Source organism: Fusarium subglutinans, assembly GCF_013396075.1.
Source record: "Fusarium subglutinans strain NRRL 66333 chromosome Unknown NRRL66333_c0000439, whole genome shotgun sequence".
Classification (NCBI taxonomy): domain Eukaryota; kingdom Fungi; phylum Ascomycota; class Sordariomycetes; order Hypocreales; family Nectriaceae; genus Fusarium; species Fusarium subglutinans.
The window spans coordinates 1-13,615 of NW_023502502.1; the positions used below are offsets into that span (position 1 = coordinate 1).

The 13,615-nt window shown below is 46.2% G+C and overlaps 5 protein-coding genes across 5 annotated transcripts; 3 read left to right on the top strand and 2 right to left on the bottom strand.

The window, feature by feature from the left end:
* Positions 1-2,662: 2,662 nt before the first annotated feature.
* FSUBG_13937 (aldehyde reductase II) lies at positions 2,663-3,851 on the top strand (the record flags this gene model as incomplete). Its single annotated transcript, XM_036678880.1, has 3 exons — positions 2,663-2,684; positions 2,741-2,970; positions 3,033-3,851. The coding sequence occupies 3 exons, from the start codon at positions 2,663-2,665 to the stop codon at positions 3,849-3,851; spliced, it is 1,071 nt and encodes a 356-aa protein (XP_036530596.1).
* A 37-nt stretch (positions 3,852-3,888) lies between these two features.
* Positions 3,889-4,743, bottom strand: FSUBG_13938 (ketoreductase; the record flags this gene model as incomplete). Its single annotated transcript, XM_036678881.1, has 3 exons — positions 3,889-4,044; positions 4,095-4,645; positions 4,701-4,743. The coding sequence occupies 3 exons, from the start codon at positions 4,741-4,743 to the stop codon at positions 3,889-3,891; spliced, it is 750 nt and encodes a 249-aa protein (XP_036530597.1).
* A 754-nt stretch (positions 4,744-5,497) lies between these two features.
* FSUBG_13939 (protoporphyrinogen oxidase) lies at positions 5,498-8,289 on the top strand (the record flags this gene model as incomplete). The annotated part of the gene is made up of 8 exons (XM_036678882.1): positions 5,498-5,539; positions 5,601-5,759; positions 5,810-5,916; positions 5,982-6,298; positions 6,348-6,460; positions 6,797-7,634; positions 7,686-8,176; positions 8,251-8,289. 8 exons carry the CDS (start codon positions 5,498-5,500, stop codon positions 8,287-8,289), a joined length of 2,106 nt encoding a protein of 701 aa, XP_036530598.1.
* A 761-nt stretch (positions 8,290-9,050) lies between these two features.
* Positions 9,051-10,565, top strand: FSUBG_13940 (uncharacterized protein; the record flags this gene model as incomplete). Its single annotated transcript, XM_036678884.1, has 6 exons — positions 9,051-9,353; positions 9,401-9,739; positions 9,788-9,923; positions 9,974-10,174; positions 10,231-10,489; positions 10,532-10,565. 6 exons carry the CDS (start codon positions 9,051-9,053, stop codon positions 10,563-10,565), a joined length of 1,272 nt encoding a protein of 423 aa, XP_036530599.1.
* Positions 10,566-10,955: 390 nt separating this feature from the next.
* Positions 10,956-12,851, bottom strand: FSUBG_13941 (transporter; the record flags this gene model as incomplete). Its single annotated transcript, XM_036678885.1, has 4 exons — positions 10,956-12,052; positions 12,113-12,340; positions 12,396-12,492; positions 12,549-12,851. The coding sequence occupies 4 exons, from the start codon at positions 12,849-12,851 to the stop codon at positions 10,956-10,958; spliced, it is 1,725 nt and encodes a 574-aa protein (XP_036530600.1).
* Positions 12,852-13,615: the final 764 nt, after the last annotated feature.

Sequence of the window (13,615 nt, forward strand, 5' to 3'; positions counted from 1 at the left end):
TAGATTAATAATATAGCTTTTTTAAAGTATATTTTAAGGTCTTTATAACTATTTATAATTTTAAGGGTATTTTTATATTAAGATATAGCTTATAGTATAACTATAGCCTTATTAATATAATTATTAATAGCTACTATTTAGAAAAGTAAATATTAAGTAAAGATTTTTTTTATTAATATAGGAATTACTATTTTAAAGATTTAAGGTATTTATAATATTAAGCTAACCTTTCTTAGCTAATAAATTAAAGTATCTTATATACCTTTAAGGCTAGCTAAAGAGTTATAATCTAGGTTTTTCTCTTTTTAGCCTTTAGCTATAGTAATTAGTTAGTTATTTAATATAATAGTTATAAGCTAGATGTGTTATTTACAGTTAAGACTTGTAGCTAAGAGCTTAACCCAGCGGACAGAACTTAGAATGTTTAAGTTTAGGCTGTGCTGATCTTATTAACCTCTTGTGGCTAGCCATCCGGAGCACACCAGGAGGCTTATCTGTAGCTCCACAGACTAAACCTCTAGCGGTTAACATTGGGCAACACCCTTCTCTTGATGCGCAAGCTTTGTTATGAGCGGAGATTTTGCATAATCTCGACTGGATACTGACTTTTTCTTCCTCTTCTTCTCTGGTGGCTCGTACTATCCATTGCAGTTCTTGTCATGCGCTCACCTCAGCTGCACTCGAGTCATAGCACCTCTATCTGTCCCTACTACCGTGAACTGGAGTCTTATTAAGCTGCCTGCAGTTATCTAGGGTTACCACCCTTCCTGTCCCTACTACTGCCGACGCCTGGCCGCATTCCAGGATCCTCTTCCAGCACCACTCTCGAAACAAGCCCAGAGTGGGGATGTGTAGTTATCCAAGATGGTTAACACCGGCCAACCTTCGAGGGACTGTCTGCCTTGCAGACGACGGAAGCTCCGAGTATGCCTATTGGACAATTTAGTTCTGTATTAGACTGGCTGACATCTAACCCTAAGTGCGACCTGAAACCGGAATCCTGTAGCCAGTGTCTACGAGCCAACATCTTATGCCATGGCTACCGGAATGGCAAGGACCTGGCATTCCGTGACCAAACACGTGTAGCCAGGCAAAAGGTGGTGGCCCGCCAAGGATATGCGTATCAGCTCAACACGTGGCCTTCGCCCATGCTGGACCTGAATCTGGACGTCGAGACGCGGTGCAGAAATACTTTTTTCCTGCTCTACGTTACCGGCTTATCACGGAGTTGCTCCTGTCTCCCGCCGTTATACAACCAGGCCCCAATCTCAAAACACCTTGCATACAGTGTGAATGTAGTCAGCCTTGCGTTCTCGGCAGTACAGTTCGACAGCCGGGAACTAATCAGCACCGCCTTGAACAGATATTCGGCTGCCATAGGGAATCTCAGGCATTCGCTGTACGAGCCGAACGTGTTGATTGGTGATGATATTCTGCAGTCAATCATACTTCTTGATCTTTTTGAGAAGCTGACAGCGCCTAGTCTTGGCATGCCAGGGTCTTCAATGACCCATATCCGAGGGGCAATGTCAATCATCGAGTCACGGGGAAAGTTGAACTTTGCAAGTGCTTTATCAACTCAAATCGCCAGAAACATTCTGTCACAATTCATCATTAGTTGTGGAATAACCAAAACCCCTATCACTGACTCGCAAGTCGCTGTCTGGACGGATCTTTCAGGGCTGATCAGGGATAGTAAGTGGGATTACATGAGAATCCTAGTGGATATTGTCAACCTGAGGGCTTTGATGACAAACGGGATCATGGTAGACGGCAGCAAGATGAATGAGAGGGTTCTGGACATAAACTACAGGCTTGAGTGTCTTGCAGACTCGTTGGAAAGGTCTTGCGGGCCTGTTACGATTTTCTGGAGCGATTGGCAAACCTTGGACGGAGAATACGATGTCTACCCGAACCACTTCACAATGCAACTACATAACGCTGTAAGGATGATGCGTTTAGAGATGGAAGGATTGTTAAGGGGCAGATTCCACGAGAACAACGGTGATGTGATCAATAAGATCGCGAAGCAGATATGTCGCTCAGTTACGCACTGCATCATGCCACAAGCCCGGCCACAGAATTCTGAGCTTTTCACGCAGATGCAGAAGCTAGAGTGCAGGATACTAATGGCACCTCTTTATCAAGCTGCTCAGCTGTCAACGGACGCTTGCGTGCAGGAATGGATTTGGAGAATACTAGAGCATATGGCAGAGAAGGGTAATATGCGGATAGCGAGGGATGTGCTTGACTTGTCGAAGAAACGACTGGATATAGACTATTGGGCTATCTGGGCAATGGCCGGATGCTATGCAACAGCAGCATAAGACAGTCTGCAAGCATATTACATGAGTCCGGACATTAGGTTTAAGTCCATCCAATACGAGTATTCGTAAACAAGCCTGCCCAAATTCCATCAAAAGAGAATCGGGCCGAGGGTAGTCTCGTTGAGGCTAGTCATGGGTTCGAAAAAGTCACAGGTGAAATGGATGCTCCGCCTCGGCATTTCCTTCAAACCGAAGGCCGGACTGAGTCTAGACACATGATTCATTGCTGTATCATGACATGTACTTAAGTCTGACACGCCTTGCAGAAGCCTGAATTACAATCATCAGCTTCTTCAATCACCACCAAGCTGTAACATTATCCCGTCTCACTCACAATGACTCGAGTTCTCGTCACAGGTATGTCTAACTGAGTATTTAACAAAACCTGTCTTAGTGGTTAACGCGCGGTGTAGGTGGCACCGGCTTCGTCGCTGGACATGTAATTGATGCCCTTCTCAAACATGGCCACAGCGTCGTGACTACTGTTCGCTCCGAGCAAAAGGCCCAGTCCATCCGCAATGAGTTCCAAGGCGTTGGTGAAGAGAAGCTAGACTTTGCTATCGTCCCCGATATTGCTGCCAAAGATGCCTTCCAAGGCTTGGGTGGATATGGCCTCGAAGCGGCCATTCACATCGCCAGTCCTGTGAGTCAATTGCGAATTCGTGACTACCCTCCGAGCTTCTGAGAATAACCCTTTTTGTCTAGTTCCACTACAATATCACAGACGCCAAAAAGGATTTGATCGATCCCGCTGTCCTCGGCACAACTTCAGTGCTTGATGCTCTTCACAAGACTTGTCCCTCCGTTCGACGAGTTGCGTTGACGTCATCCTTTGCTGCGATCCTGGACCCTAAGCTGTCGTTCACCGGTGCGAATAAGACGTACACTGAGGCCGATTGGAGTCCTCTTACTACGGAAGATGCTTACTCTAACCCGGGGCTTGCCTACGCTGCATCCAAGGCATTTGCTGAGAAGTCTGCTTGGGATTTCATGTCCGATAAGAAACCTGATTTCTCTCTTACGACAATTTGTCCTCCGATGATCTACGGTCCGGTCAAGTACCCAGTCAAGTCTCTCGACTCCGTCAACACATCCAACCAGCTACTGGCTGATATCATCAACGGGAAGCATAAGAGCGGCCTTCCTCCAACTCAACTACCTCTCTGGGTTGACGTCCGTGACGTAGCATTGGCCCATGTCAAGGCTGTAGAGACGGAAGAGGCAGCTAACAAGCGCATCTTTATCACTGCTGGGTATTACAGTAACCAGGAGTTATATGGAATTCTGTATGAGAACTTCCCTGATCTACGAGATAGGCTACCGGATGAGGCCAATAAAGGAGGCAACCCAAACCCAGCTTTAGATTCCTTTGGCTATGATGCCACTCGGGAAACACAATTCTCGGAATCGATTAGATACCATATAAGAAGACAGTCATTGATTCGGTCAAGTCGCTTCTTTGAGTATAACAGCACTATTTTTCCATCAATATCTAGTATCTTATGTATCAAGTTGTCGGGATAAACTATGTTCTGGTCTAAATACCTATTCATACCGCATTTTACCAGGGGATCTCCTTGTTTTCCCACGAAAGAAACCTCCCCGATGTCGCATCCCTTGTTGCGCTATCTATAACACTGACAATTCCATCGACACCATCCTGTACCGACACAGGAGCCGCTGATAGCCCTGAACTTTGTGCAGCGTGATTCCCAAGCTGTTATGAGTCAGATCGAGACACAACCAGAGTGACCGGGGTTTGCTTACATCAGTCTGAAGCCATCCAGGGTTGATGCTGAAGGCCACTAGATGCTGGTTCTCAAAGTGTATCCTCCTCGTGATGAAGTTAAGAGCTGCTTTAGAAGAGCCATATGCTGTATTCTCGACCTTCAGATTTTCCATGAACCCAAGGCTCCCTGCACCTGAGGAGATTGATACGAACTTTGGTGCTTTCGTGGTGTGGAGGAGGGGCCAGGTTGCTTGGAACAACAGTAGTGGTGCCACGGTATTGATCTTGAAATGATCTATCATTTCCTTGAATGGGGTCACCTCTGCTGTGCCGAAGTACTTGGAGATCCCGGCATTAGTAATGACAAGATCAAGCTTCTCAATACCGTGTTCTCGCTTCAAAGTGCTCACGGCTGCCAGAGAGTCTGTCTCGGAAGCACTATCAATCTTTACCAGGATGCATCTGCTGCCAGTGCCCTTAGTGGCATGCAACAATTCCTCTGAGCTTTTAGCTGTTGGATCACGAACAGCGGCGACGACTACATGGTCCGGGCGAGCGATATATTTGTCAAAAATGCCTCTTCCAATGCCTGGATACGTGATTAGATGAATAGAAACAGAATACGGTGCGTTGAGAGAACATACCGCGGTTGCAACCGGTAATAAGCACATATATGCCTTGAGACATTTTTTCCTTATTAAGAAAGGATAGAGAGGTATAAGATAAAGTGGTAGCAATAGTGAATTTAGCAGGCTCTGGTTACGAGGATAATAGACAAAATGGTGCTAAGCACCTACTTTATATACACTTTTATTGCGCTATCTCTGCGTAAGGTTCGACCAGCCAGGTGCCAACCTGCTCGGTCACCCCCGCACTACCAGGACCTAACTGCACCCAGGCTGGGCAAAAAGCATTGTTCAAGAGCAGTGCTAAGTAGGCATGTTCTTTACTTAATACAAATACCAAGAATCTAATTTACATAACATCTTTAATTATTTTACATTTAACGTTATTTGGCTTTGCTTTGTAATTACGAAATCTTTCTTAGTAATAACTCAGTATAAAAGTCTGGGCATGGTGACAAATGGGGTTAGCGTTGCGCGTGTGTTGGCTGTCGTGCCAGGAGTGGAACCTTAAAATCAGAACAAGGACGTAAGAAGGAAGCACCAGTCTGAACTCATCAGCATTATTAATGAGGCTTGTGTTGGGATACTTCATAGGGCAAGTTTTGCGCAAGCTAGGGGGTTCGGGAGGCTTAATTTAATTAACAGAACAGACATGATTTATCATCAGTCTACTTGGCAATTATCATTTCACGTTCGACACATTTATATGCAAACGGGTTTGAAAAAGAATATTACCTTCGTCTGAGGAAATTTACCGTTCCTGCCCATCAAAACCTAGACGTCCGTCTCCCATATTGACTAACACTTTAATCGTTATGCCTTCTTATTTAGTAACAGGAGCATCGCGTGGTCTTGGCGTAAGTCTGACTAGATCCTTTCTCGTTATAGCTACCCTGCAACTGACCCCGCTCCTCTCAGTTCGGCTTTATCCAAGTACTCTCCAGCGACCCCAATAATACTGTCATCGGTCTAGTCCGCAACAAAGTGGCCTCTGACAAGAAGCTTGCTGAAGAACTTGGTTCTCCAAATAACGTCTATACCCTTGAGGCGGATATCACCAACTACCATGCATTGAAGGTTTAACGTCTCACTTGAAATCATTTCACATTGCGCTGACCAGTATGTAGGATGCCGTTGAGGCCGTCTTGGAGATTGCTGGAGGTTCCCTCGACTTCATCATCGCGAATGCAGGTCTCATCCCATTGTGGTCCCAGTGGGATGCTGTTGATGCGCTGTAGGTCGAACCCTTGACTTGTCCGTGTTATGGCTTTATGAAAATGATGTCTCATAATGTAACAGAGCCAAAGACCCCGAACATCTGGTCAAAGATCTCCGAAACTCATTCAACGTCAACGTAATTGGAAACTTCCATCTGTTCAACCTATTTATCCCCCTTGTTCTCAAAGGACAAGGCAAGAAGGTCATTGCCATCTCGTCCGGCATGTCCGACATTGATTTCATTCGTCAATTTGAAATTGAGCCAGGTCCTGCATACGCCATCAGCAAAGCAGGCACAAGCGTTCTCACCGCCAAGTTTGCTGCTCGCTATGCTAGAGAAGGGGTTCTTTTCATGAGTATCTGTCCTGGAAGTGTCGATAGTGGTTTCGAAGGAGAGCGTAAGTAGCAGTGACGCTTACAATGCTGGAGAATTCTGACGCTGCACAGTGACCGAAGAGCAGAAAGAAAAGGTAGACAGGCTCGGGAGAAAGTTTGTCAATTATGCCCCGGACTTCAAGGGCCCCAGCGCCCCTGTTGACTCGGCCAAAGCTGTCTTGAAAGTCATGAATGAGGCCTCCTTGGAGAAAGGGAGTAGTGGGGCTTTTGTCTCGAAGTTTGGAAACAAGCAGTGGATGTAGATATAAAGAAGTAGTCCTTCGTATCTTTTATGTTACCTTTCTGTTATGTGGCTCATATTACCTTGATCATCCTTTCCGCCCATACCGCTACAGTCGTTCATTAACGCTAGTATTGATGCGGCAGCCTCACTTATCTTCCCCTCATCTGCCACGTGACGCTGAAGGATCAGCTCGAATCGCTGCGTTTTCCTCGTTCTCATGTCAGATTGCCAAATCTTTATATATCAGCGTAGGTGAAAACTTAGCAAACCAAACAAGGTGGCTTTGATCGTCTATCCTTCGATGGCGCTAGAGAATTTGGCGCCCGAACTTGTCTCTCTCATCCTACAAAATATCGACTCACCTCGCGGGCTCCATGATATGATATCAGCGTCGCCGTTATGCTTGCGGGTTTTCTCCGAAACACCCCAGGATTTTCTGTCATCCGTAATTCGAAATTCTTTACCGACGGTCAACTTGGAGCATCTTCTTGCTGTCCTGCAAAATCCCTCACCAGCAACTAAGAGTACAGTACCTGAGTTTCTTGAAAACTATTTTGATCCCTCTTGGTCTTTCGATTTCCCTACCGGAAAAGCAGAGCTTATGTTGCTTTGCCGACTCTACAACCGAGTAACATTCCTGATTTCCTGTTATACGGAGTATATGTACCGGCTTGGCTTTGTCGACTCGATTCTTATCCCCAATTCAACAGAATGCATACGACTACAGAGGGCGTTTCTCCGATTTGAGATCTACTGTCGCGTCTTTCCAGCTGACAATTCTTTTCCCGTCGAAACGGTTTCGGCAAACGATGAGTTCTCTTCTATGGAGCAATTTGATCTCTTTATAAGTCGTCTCTCACCTTGGGAAGTGGAAGAGATAGCTTGCGTCGAGCTATACGTCACCCTTATGATAAGGGATTACATCGACGAGCTTGAGAGTCAGTTCATGTCTACTGTTGATAACTATGCGACACATGCATGGCTTTTGCTCTCTGAACCCGAATCAGAAGCAGAGAAAGAGACAAAGAATAAGGTGGAAAGGAAGCTCGAGCGGGATAGCCTTGTCGAACTTACGGCACTGGATCAAACTAGTCTTTCGTTATTTTCGAAAGAGGGTAGGTACCGTTCTCCGGATAATATTAGCTATATGACTTCATTGGGTCTAGATTTTATCTACGATCTTTGTACTGCTGGAAAAAGACGATCTGAGTTGATTCGGTCAAACTGCCGATTTTCCCGCGAGTTTCTTCCAGAAGCTCTGAGATATTCGCCAACGTGGCCACCTGACCACCAATGTGAAGAAACGGCAACTTTGAAGAATGATTCCTTACGCAGAAACCTTGGATACCCTATATTCAACACAGTTGAGGGTGGCGAGATAATGTATAAGCCAATCACCACCACGGGCGGTCGCTATTCAGGCGTGCGGCAACTTGGGTACGTTTTTTGGGACTCGGAGAGGATATTATCTCCAGAGATTTACAATAAGCTTGAAGACATGAAATGCATGCTTTGGCAGGACTTAACCTTTCGATTTGATCCAGGAGCACAAAAGGGAGCTGGAGAACGTCTAGAGGGGGTCAGAATTCAGCGATTGCATATGGAAAAGCTGGAAAGAGACTTCGGATACATCAGCCGCCCACAGCGGACAAGCCTGGTAGGTTTCGGGCCGAGGACTCCACTGTCATGACCCGCGAGATAGGATCTATAAGCTCCTGAACACATTCCCAGAGAAAGACCTCCCCCAATTTCCAGTCAACTACAAGCTAGGTCTGTGGGATGCATATACTGGTATTGCCAGCTATCTGATTGCGAAAAGTGGCAACCTGGACCTTATCTGCTATGTGTTGAATCCTTTTCTGGTAGATAAGATCTATATCCTTCTCTTAAGTCCATGCCATTAGGCGAAGGCGCTAAGTCTTTAGGTGAATGTAAGCCCTGCGTTACCACGCATTTGGCCAGTTCAGGAATGGTTGATCCAGTATACTTAATCCTGATAAGCTTACTTGTTTACTGATAAGCTTACTTGTTATTTTACACCCCTGTAGCATTACTGTCTATTTTGGCTACAGTCCGACATGTAAACTCCACTTTCATCACTTCTAAACCTCTCGGCGGCTAAATGACCGAATAGCTGTCTGTCGATCAGGGTAAGTACAACGCACTCCGAGACTATAATTGCGAAAGATGATACGTTGCTTAAGGCTATGTCGGTTCTCCGTGGCCTTTTAACAATAGTTCCTTTGTTCCTTTGTTGATCTCTTGAAAAGTGCGACCTTCCATTCTGGGCTGCATCGGCCAATAGACTATTTAGGAAGCTGTGCCAAGTCAGATAGCCAAGACCCAGTCCTGAACCTATTGCGCAATATATCCCGCCAATAACTCAGTTTGCCAAGAAATGGGAACGGCAACTAGAAACCGTTGTATGATAGTCTTCACATAACTATAAATCGTCGCCATTGGGCTCCGAATATCCATTCTCGTTATCAACTCCATCACTACTTCTCCAATTACTTCTCTCTCTGTCAACGATGGCTAGTCTCATTCGCCTCGCCCTGTATCTGGGAGCTTTGCTACCTGCTGCTCTTGCTGCTCCCACTGCACCCAGCAAGGGCGCAGACGTAATCCCTGGGAAATATATTGTCACCCTCAAGTCTTCTGCTTCCTCTGCCAAGGTTGAGTCTCACCTTCAGTGGGTTGGTGATGTCCATCGCCGCAGCCTTTCTAAGCGTGACACTGCAGGTATCGAACATACCTTCAACATCCAAAACTGGAATGCCTATGCTGGACAGTTCGATGAGGACACCATCAAGGAAATCGAGGCCAGCCCAGAGGTAAGCTTCAACGATGAAACCCAAGACTTCTGCTTACAAGAGACAAGGTTGCTTTCGTCGAACCTGACAAGGTTGTTAAGCTCAGCTTCGAGCCATCCAACGAACTGTCTGATAGGGCCCTGACCACCCAATCGGGAGCTCCCTGGGGTCTTGGAACAATCTCCCACCGCACCTCCGGTTCCACCAGCTACATCTATGATACCTCTGCTGGCGAGGGCACTTACGCTTATGTTGTCGACAGCGGTGTTTTGATTTCTCACTCACAGTTCGGTGGCCGCGCCGTCGCAGGATACAGTATCTTTTCTGGAGCTAACACTGACACTCTTGGACACGGTACCCATGTTTCTGGCACTATCGCCGGCTCTACCTATGGTATTGCTAAGAAGGTCAGTACGCGCGGCTTTGTATTGAGAAATTCCTGCTAACTTGGATAGGCGAACATTGTCTCCGTCAAGGTTTTCCAGGGAGCAGAGGGAACCGATTCTGGTGTACTCGCTGGTTTCAACTGGGCTGTGAACGATATCACCTCCAAGGGTCGTGCCGGCAAGGCCGTTATCAACCTTTCCCTTGGTATGGTTCATCCTTCCGTCTCATAGTCATTCCACTAACGGATAGTTTAGGTGGTGATGCATCTCAAGCTTGGGTAACTGCTATTGACGCTGCATACAACTCTGGGGTCCTCTCCGTTGTCGCCGCCGGAAACGGCGATGAGAATGGAAACCCGCTGCCTGTATCCAGTCAGTCCCCTGCCAATGCAGCCAACGCCATCACTGTTGCTGCTCTCACCTCTGCCTGGAAACCTACTTCATTTACCAACTACGGTATGCTGATCTCTTTCCCTTTTAGAACTTAAAAGTGACTGACTAACTATGAAAAGGCTCTGGTGTCGATATCTTTGCTCCCGGTCAAAGCGTTCTGTCTGCATGGATCGGATCCAACAGCGCCACTAACTCTATTAGTGGTACTTCAATGGCTTCTCCTCATGTCGCTGGTCTCGCCCTGTATCTGAAGGCTCTTGAAGGTCTTACTACGCCTGCTTCCGTTACAAGCCGAATTAAGGCTCTTGGAACTTCCGGAAAGATCACTGGTACCCTATCGGGTAGCCCTAACCTGATTGCCTATAATGGAAATGGCGCGTAAGTCTGAGAAGTATGATATATTGATACAGTTCTTGATAGGTGTCACCCGAGTTTTGTCAACGCTGTTCAATAGCCATAGAATAAATATATCTCAATATACTTATAATCTGTGGGATAAATTAAAAATTCCTAGAACATTGCGTGGAGGATGAACTTCAAGAGAATTGTGTCAATTAACGATTCCTCCGCTAGTATGAGGGGCTTCTCCCGTCATCTAAACATATCAGGCCATGTTAGCGCAGTTCTTTCAACCTTCGTTTCCATACCTAAGGTAAGGTGCGCGATTCTAGCATTAGCTATTCGGCCTTATAATATAAAACAAAACTCTCATAAAAGCAGTTCACATAGTATCCTCCCTGCCATACAATAGCCCAAGATAAAATCAATTAATGAGCTTAACAATAACCTCTCTAAACCGTTGCTTGGACTACAAGCTAATAGCGCTAATAGCTTTTAGCAGAAATCAGGAAGCAAACCTGAAATCCAACCTCTTGTTTCCCTTGTCAGTTGTTGTCTTGAGGTAGCTAATTCTCTCTTCCCTGCTCATGCCTTCCCAGATCTTATCTCTTTTGTTGTTTTCCTTGACATAGTAGGCCTTGATAAGGATGTAGACCAAAATATTCCAACCCACGACCCCAAGGAGTGCTTTGTTCCCAGTGTAATAATATGGTGCGTCGTTCTTGCGGTATATCTGGGAAGATATAATGCTCGACATTTGAACACTCATGTTATAAAGCGAGGAGCCAACAGTACGAGTGCGGACGGAACCGGCATTGCGAGACGTCAAGGCCACAAGGATGGCATGAGGGTAGGGAGCGCCAACAAGAAGCGTAGAGAGAGTCCACTTTATCCATTTCCAACCCGGGAAGATGGGAGGCAAAGCGACCAGGGAGACCAACATTGGCAAGATCCACAGTTGGCCGACGATACCGAGGAGAACCCGCTGATTGATTCTCTCGGATACCCAAGTCCAGAACAGTAGCTGGATAATGAATAAGGAGTATGCCGGGATGGTAAGAAGGTTGGTATGGAAAGTATCAAAACCAAGAGCCTTGCAAGTGAGTGTGATATATGCTTGGGGAGGCGAGTTAGGAATACCCCAAGACAGACCGATGAGATAGATAGGCCACATGTGGTAGTCAGTGAGGGCCTCCCAAATCAGGTTGCCTGTCAAGCCCTGACGATTGTGCATGGTAGCCTTGCCAGGATCATCCCGAAGAACTCGTGTGACCATGATGATCTCTTCACGTTCAGAGAACCATCCAGCCTTGGGTCGCAGTAAGCCTTTCCAGCCCGTGCGAGCCGTCTGAGTAGGCGACGGTGGTAGGTAGAGGAAGGTCAGTATACCGATCAGTGCAGTAAAAGAGCCCTCAATTAAGAAGAGATATCTCCACCCCTCATGCAACCCACTGTGGCCCCTAAGGTGGAGAATACCGTATGCCAAAAAGGCACCAACGATCTGCGTGCCTTGGTATGATGTCCAAAACCAACTTAGGCGTCTAGGAAGCTCAACATTCTTGTAGAAATACGAAAGATAGAGAATGGTGTCAGGGATGAATCCTTGAAGTATGTAAGTAAGGGGTTCGTAACGACAGACATCCGGCGTTAATTAATATTTACCTCCTTCGAGCATTCCAAGCAACCAGCGACAAATGAAGAAGCTTGTCTTTCCTTGAAGTGCGGCTTGCGACATTGCCACGACACTCCATAGAACCATCTGGATAGGGATCCAGACGTCCGGTCCAAGCTTTTTTCCAATGACTTGTGAGGGGAGTTCTGCGAATAAGAACGAACAGTAGAATATGGTCATGCCATTGTTGTAATCGTTTGTCGTAAGACCGAGATCGGCTACACCAAATTAGCAATGGTAGCATACAAAACTGACTATTGGCTGTGAGCTTACTTAGCATGCCATCCGAAAGAGCTTGAACAATATTGCCACGGTCCAGCTGGAGAGCAAAAAACATGATGCAGGCAGGAAGTGCGATAAACCAGTCAAGCTACCATCGAGATTAGTATTTCTGGTACGTGAGAACATACAACGTGAGCGACATACCCGCCTGACCAGCTTCTCCTCCTCGTGAGCTTCCCAAGTTGCAGAGGGCTCGAAGCGGTGGGCACCTTCAAAGCCATCTACGATCTCGTAGATATCTGTGGCTTCAGGAGCAGCAAATACATTGTGATGGTTGTTAACCAAGTCGCTTTGTAGGGATGCAGTCTCTGAGCCTGTCGAGTAGCCTTCATCGACTGGTACGTGACTGACATCTTTACCAAAGAGGTGATACCATCTTTGACGCTTGGGAGACTGTGTCGCGAACTCTCCAGCAGGATAGGATTCCTCGAGGCCGTCTTTAGACATTTTGAAATACTATTTCATTGAACTCTGGCTGTCTCTGGTCTAAGGTAACAGCTACTGTGGAAATCCTTATTTTATATATCTTGTCTAGTGCATATCCCCGTTTTTGGGCTTGCTATTCGAGCTCGAAATGGCGAGGGAGAACCGTGCCGTCTTATCCGGGTAGTAGCTATTGCGTGATGAGATAAAGCTCAACGATAGCATTTTCGGGAGAAGTGGCAGTACGGCTGGTCGGGGCTATCTTGAATATGGGTCTAGACTTGACATAATTAAGTGCAGTACGATTATAGCGCCAAGTCGCCATAGTGCCATAAAGCTCGGCATTTGCGTGATAGCTTGCGTGATTGGCACTGGCGTTAGCTACCTACCTGCTACAGATACAGATTAGTGAAAATTTTATCTATCTTATCTGATAAAAAAATGTAGCGAAAAGTAGCAAATTATTAATATACTATAAGTAGTAAGTATGTTAATTTTTAAATAATCTACCCTTACGTGTTCTTGGATATACAAGCATACACTAGAATGTGGCCCAGTCTATTAACAAAGGAGTACAGGATAAAAGAAAAGGTCGCTCGGGCAGCACCATTGAAAGTACACTTAAAGTTGTTCGATATATTTCCCGGCCACTTGCGACCCTGGTTAGCCGGGTTGGATGATGGTTTCCGGACATTCCTTGCACTTAATTTGCTTATCGCGTCGTCGCCTAATGGGATGTCGCAAGTCCGATTGTTGTCCGAGTTCCGTTCTACATCGTGGTGGTAACT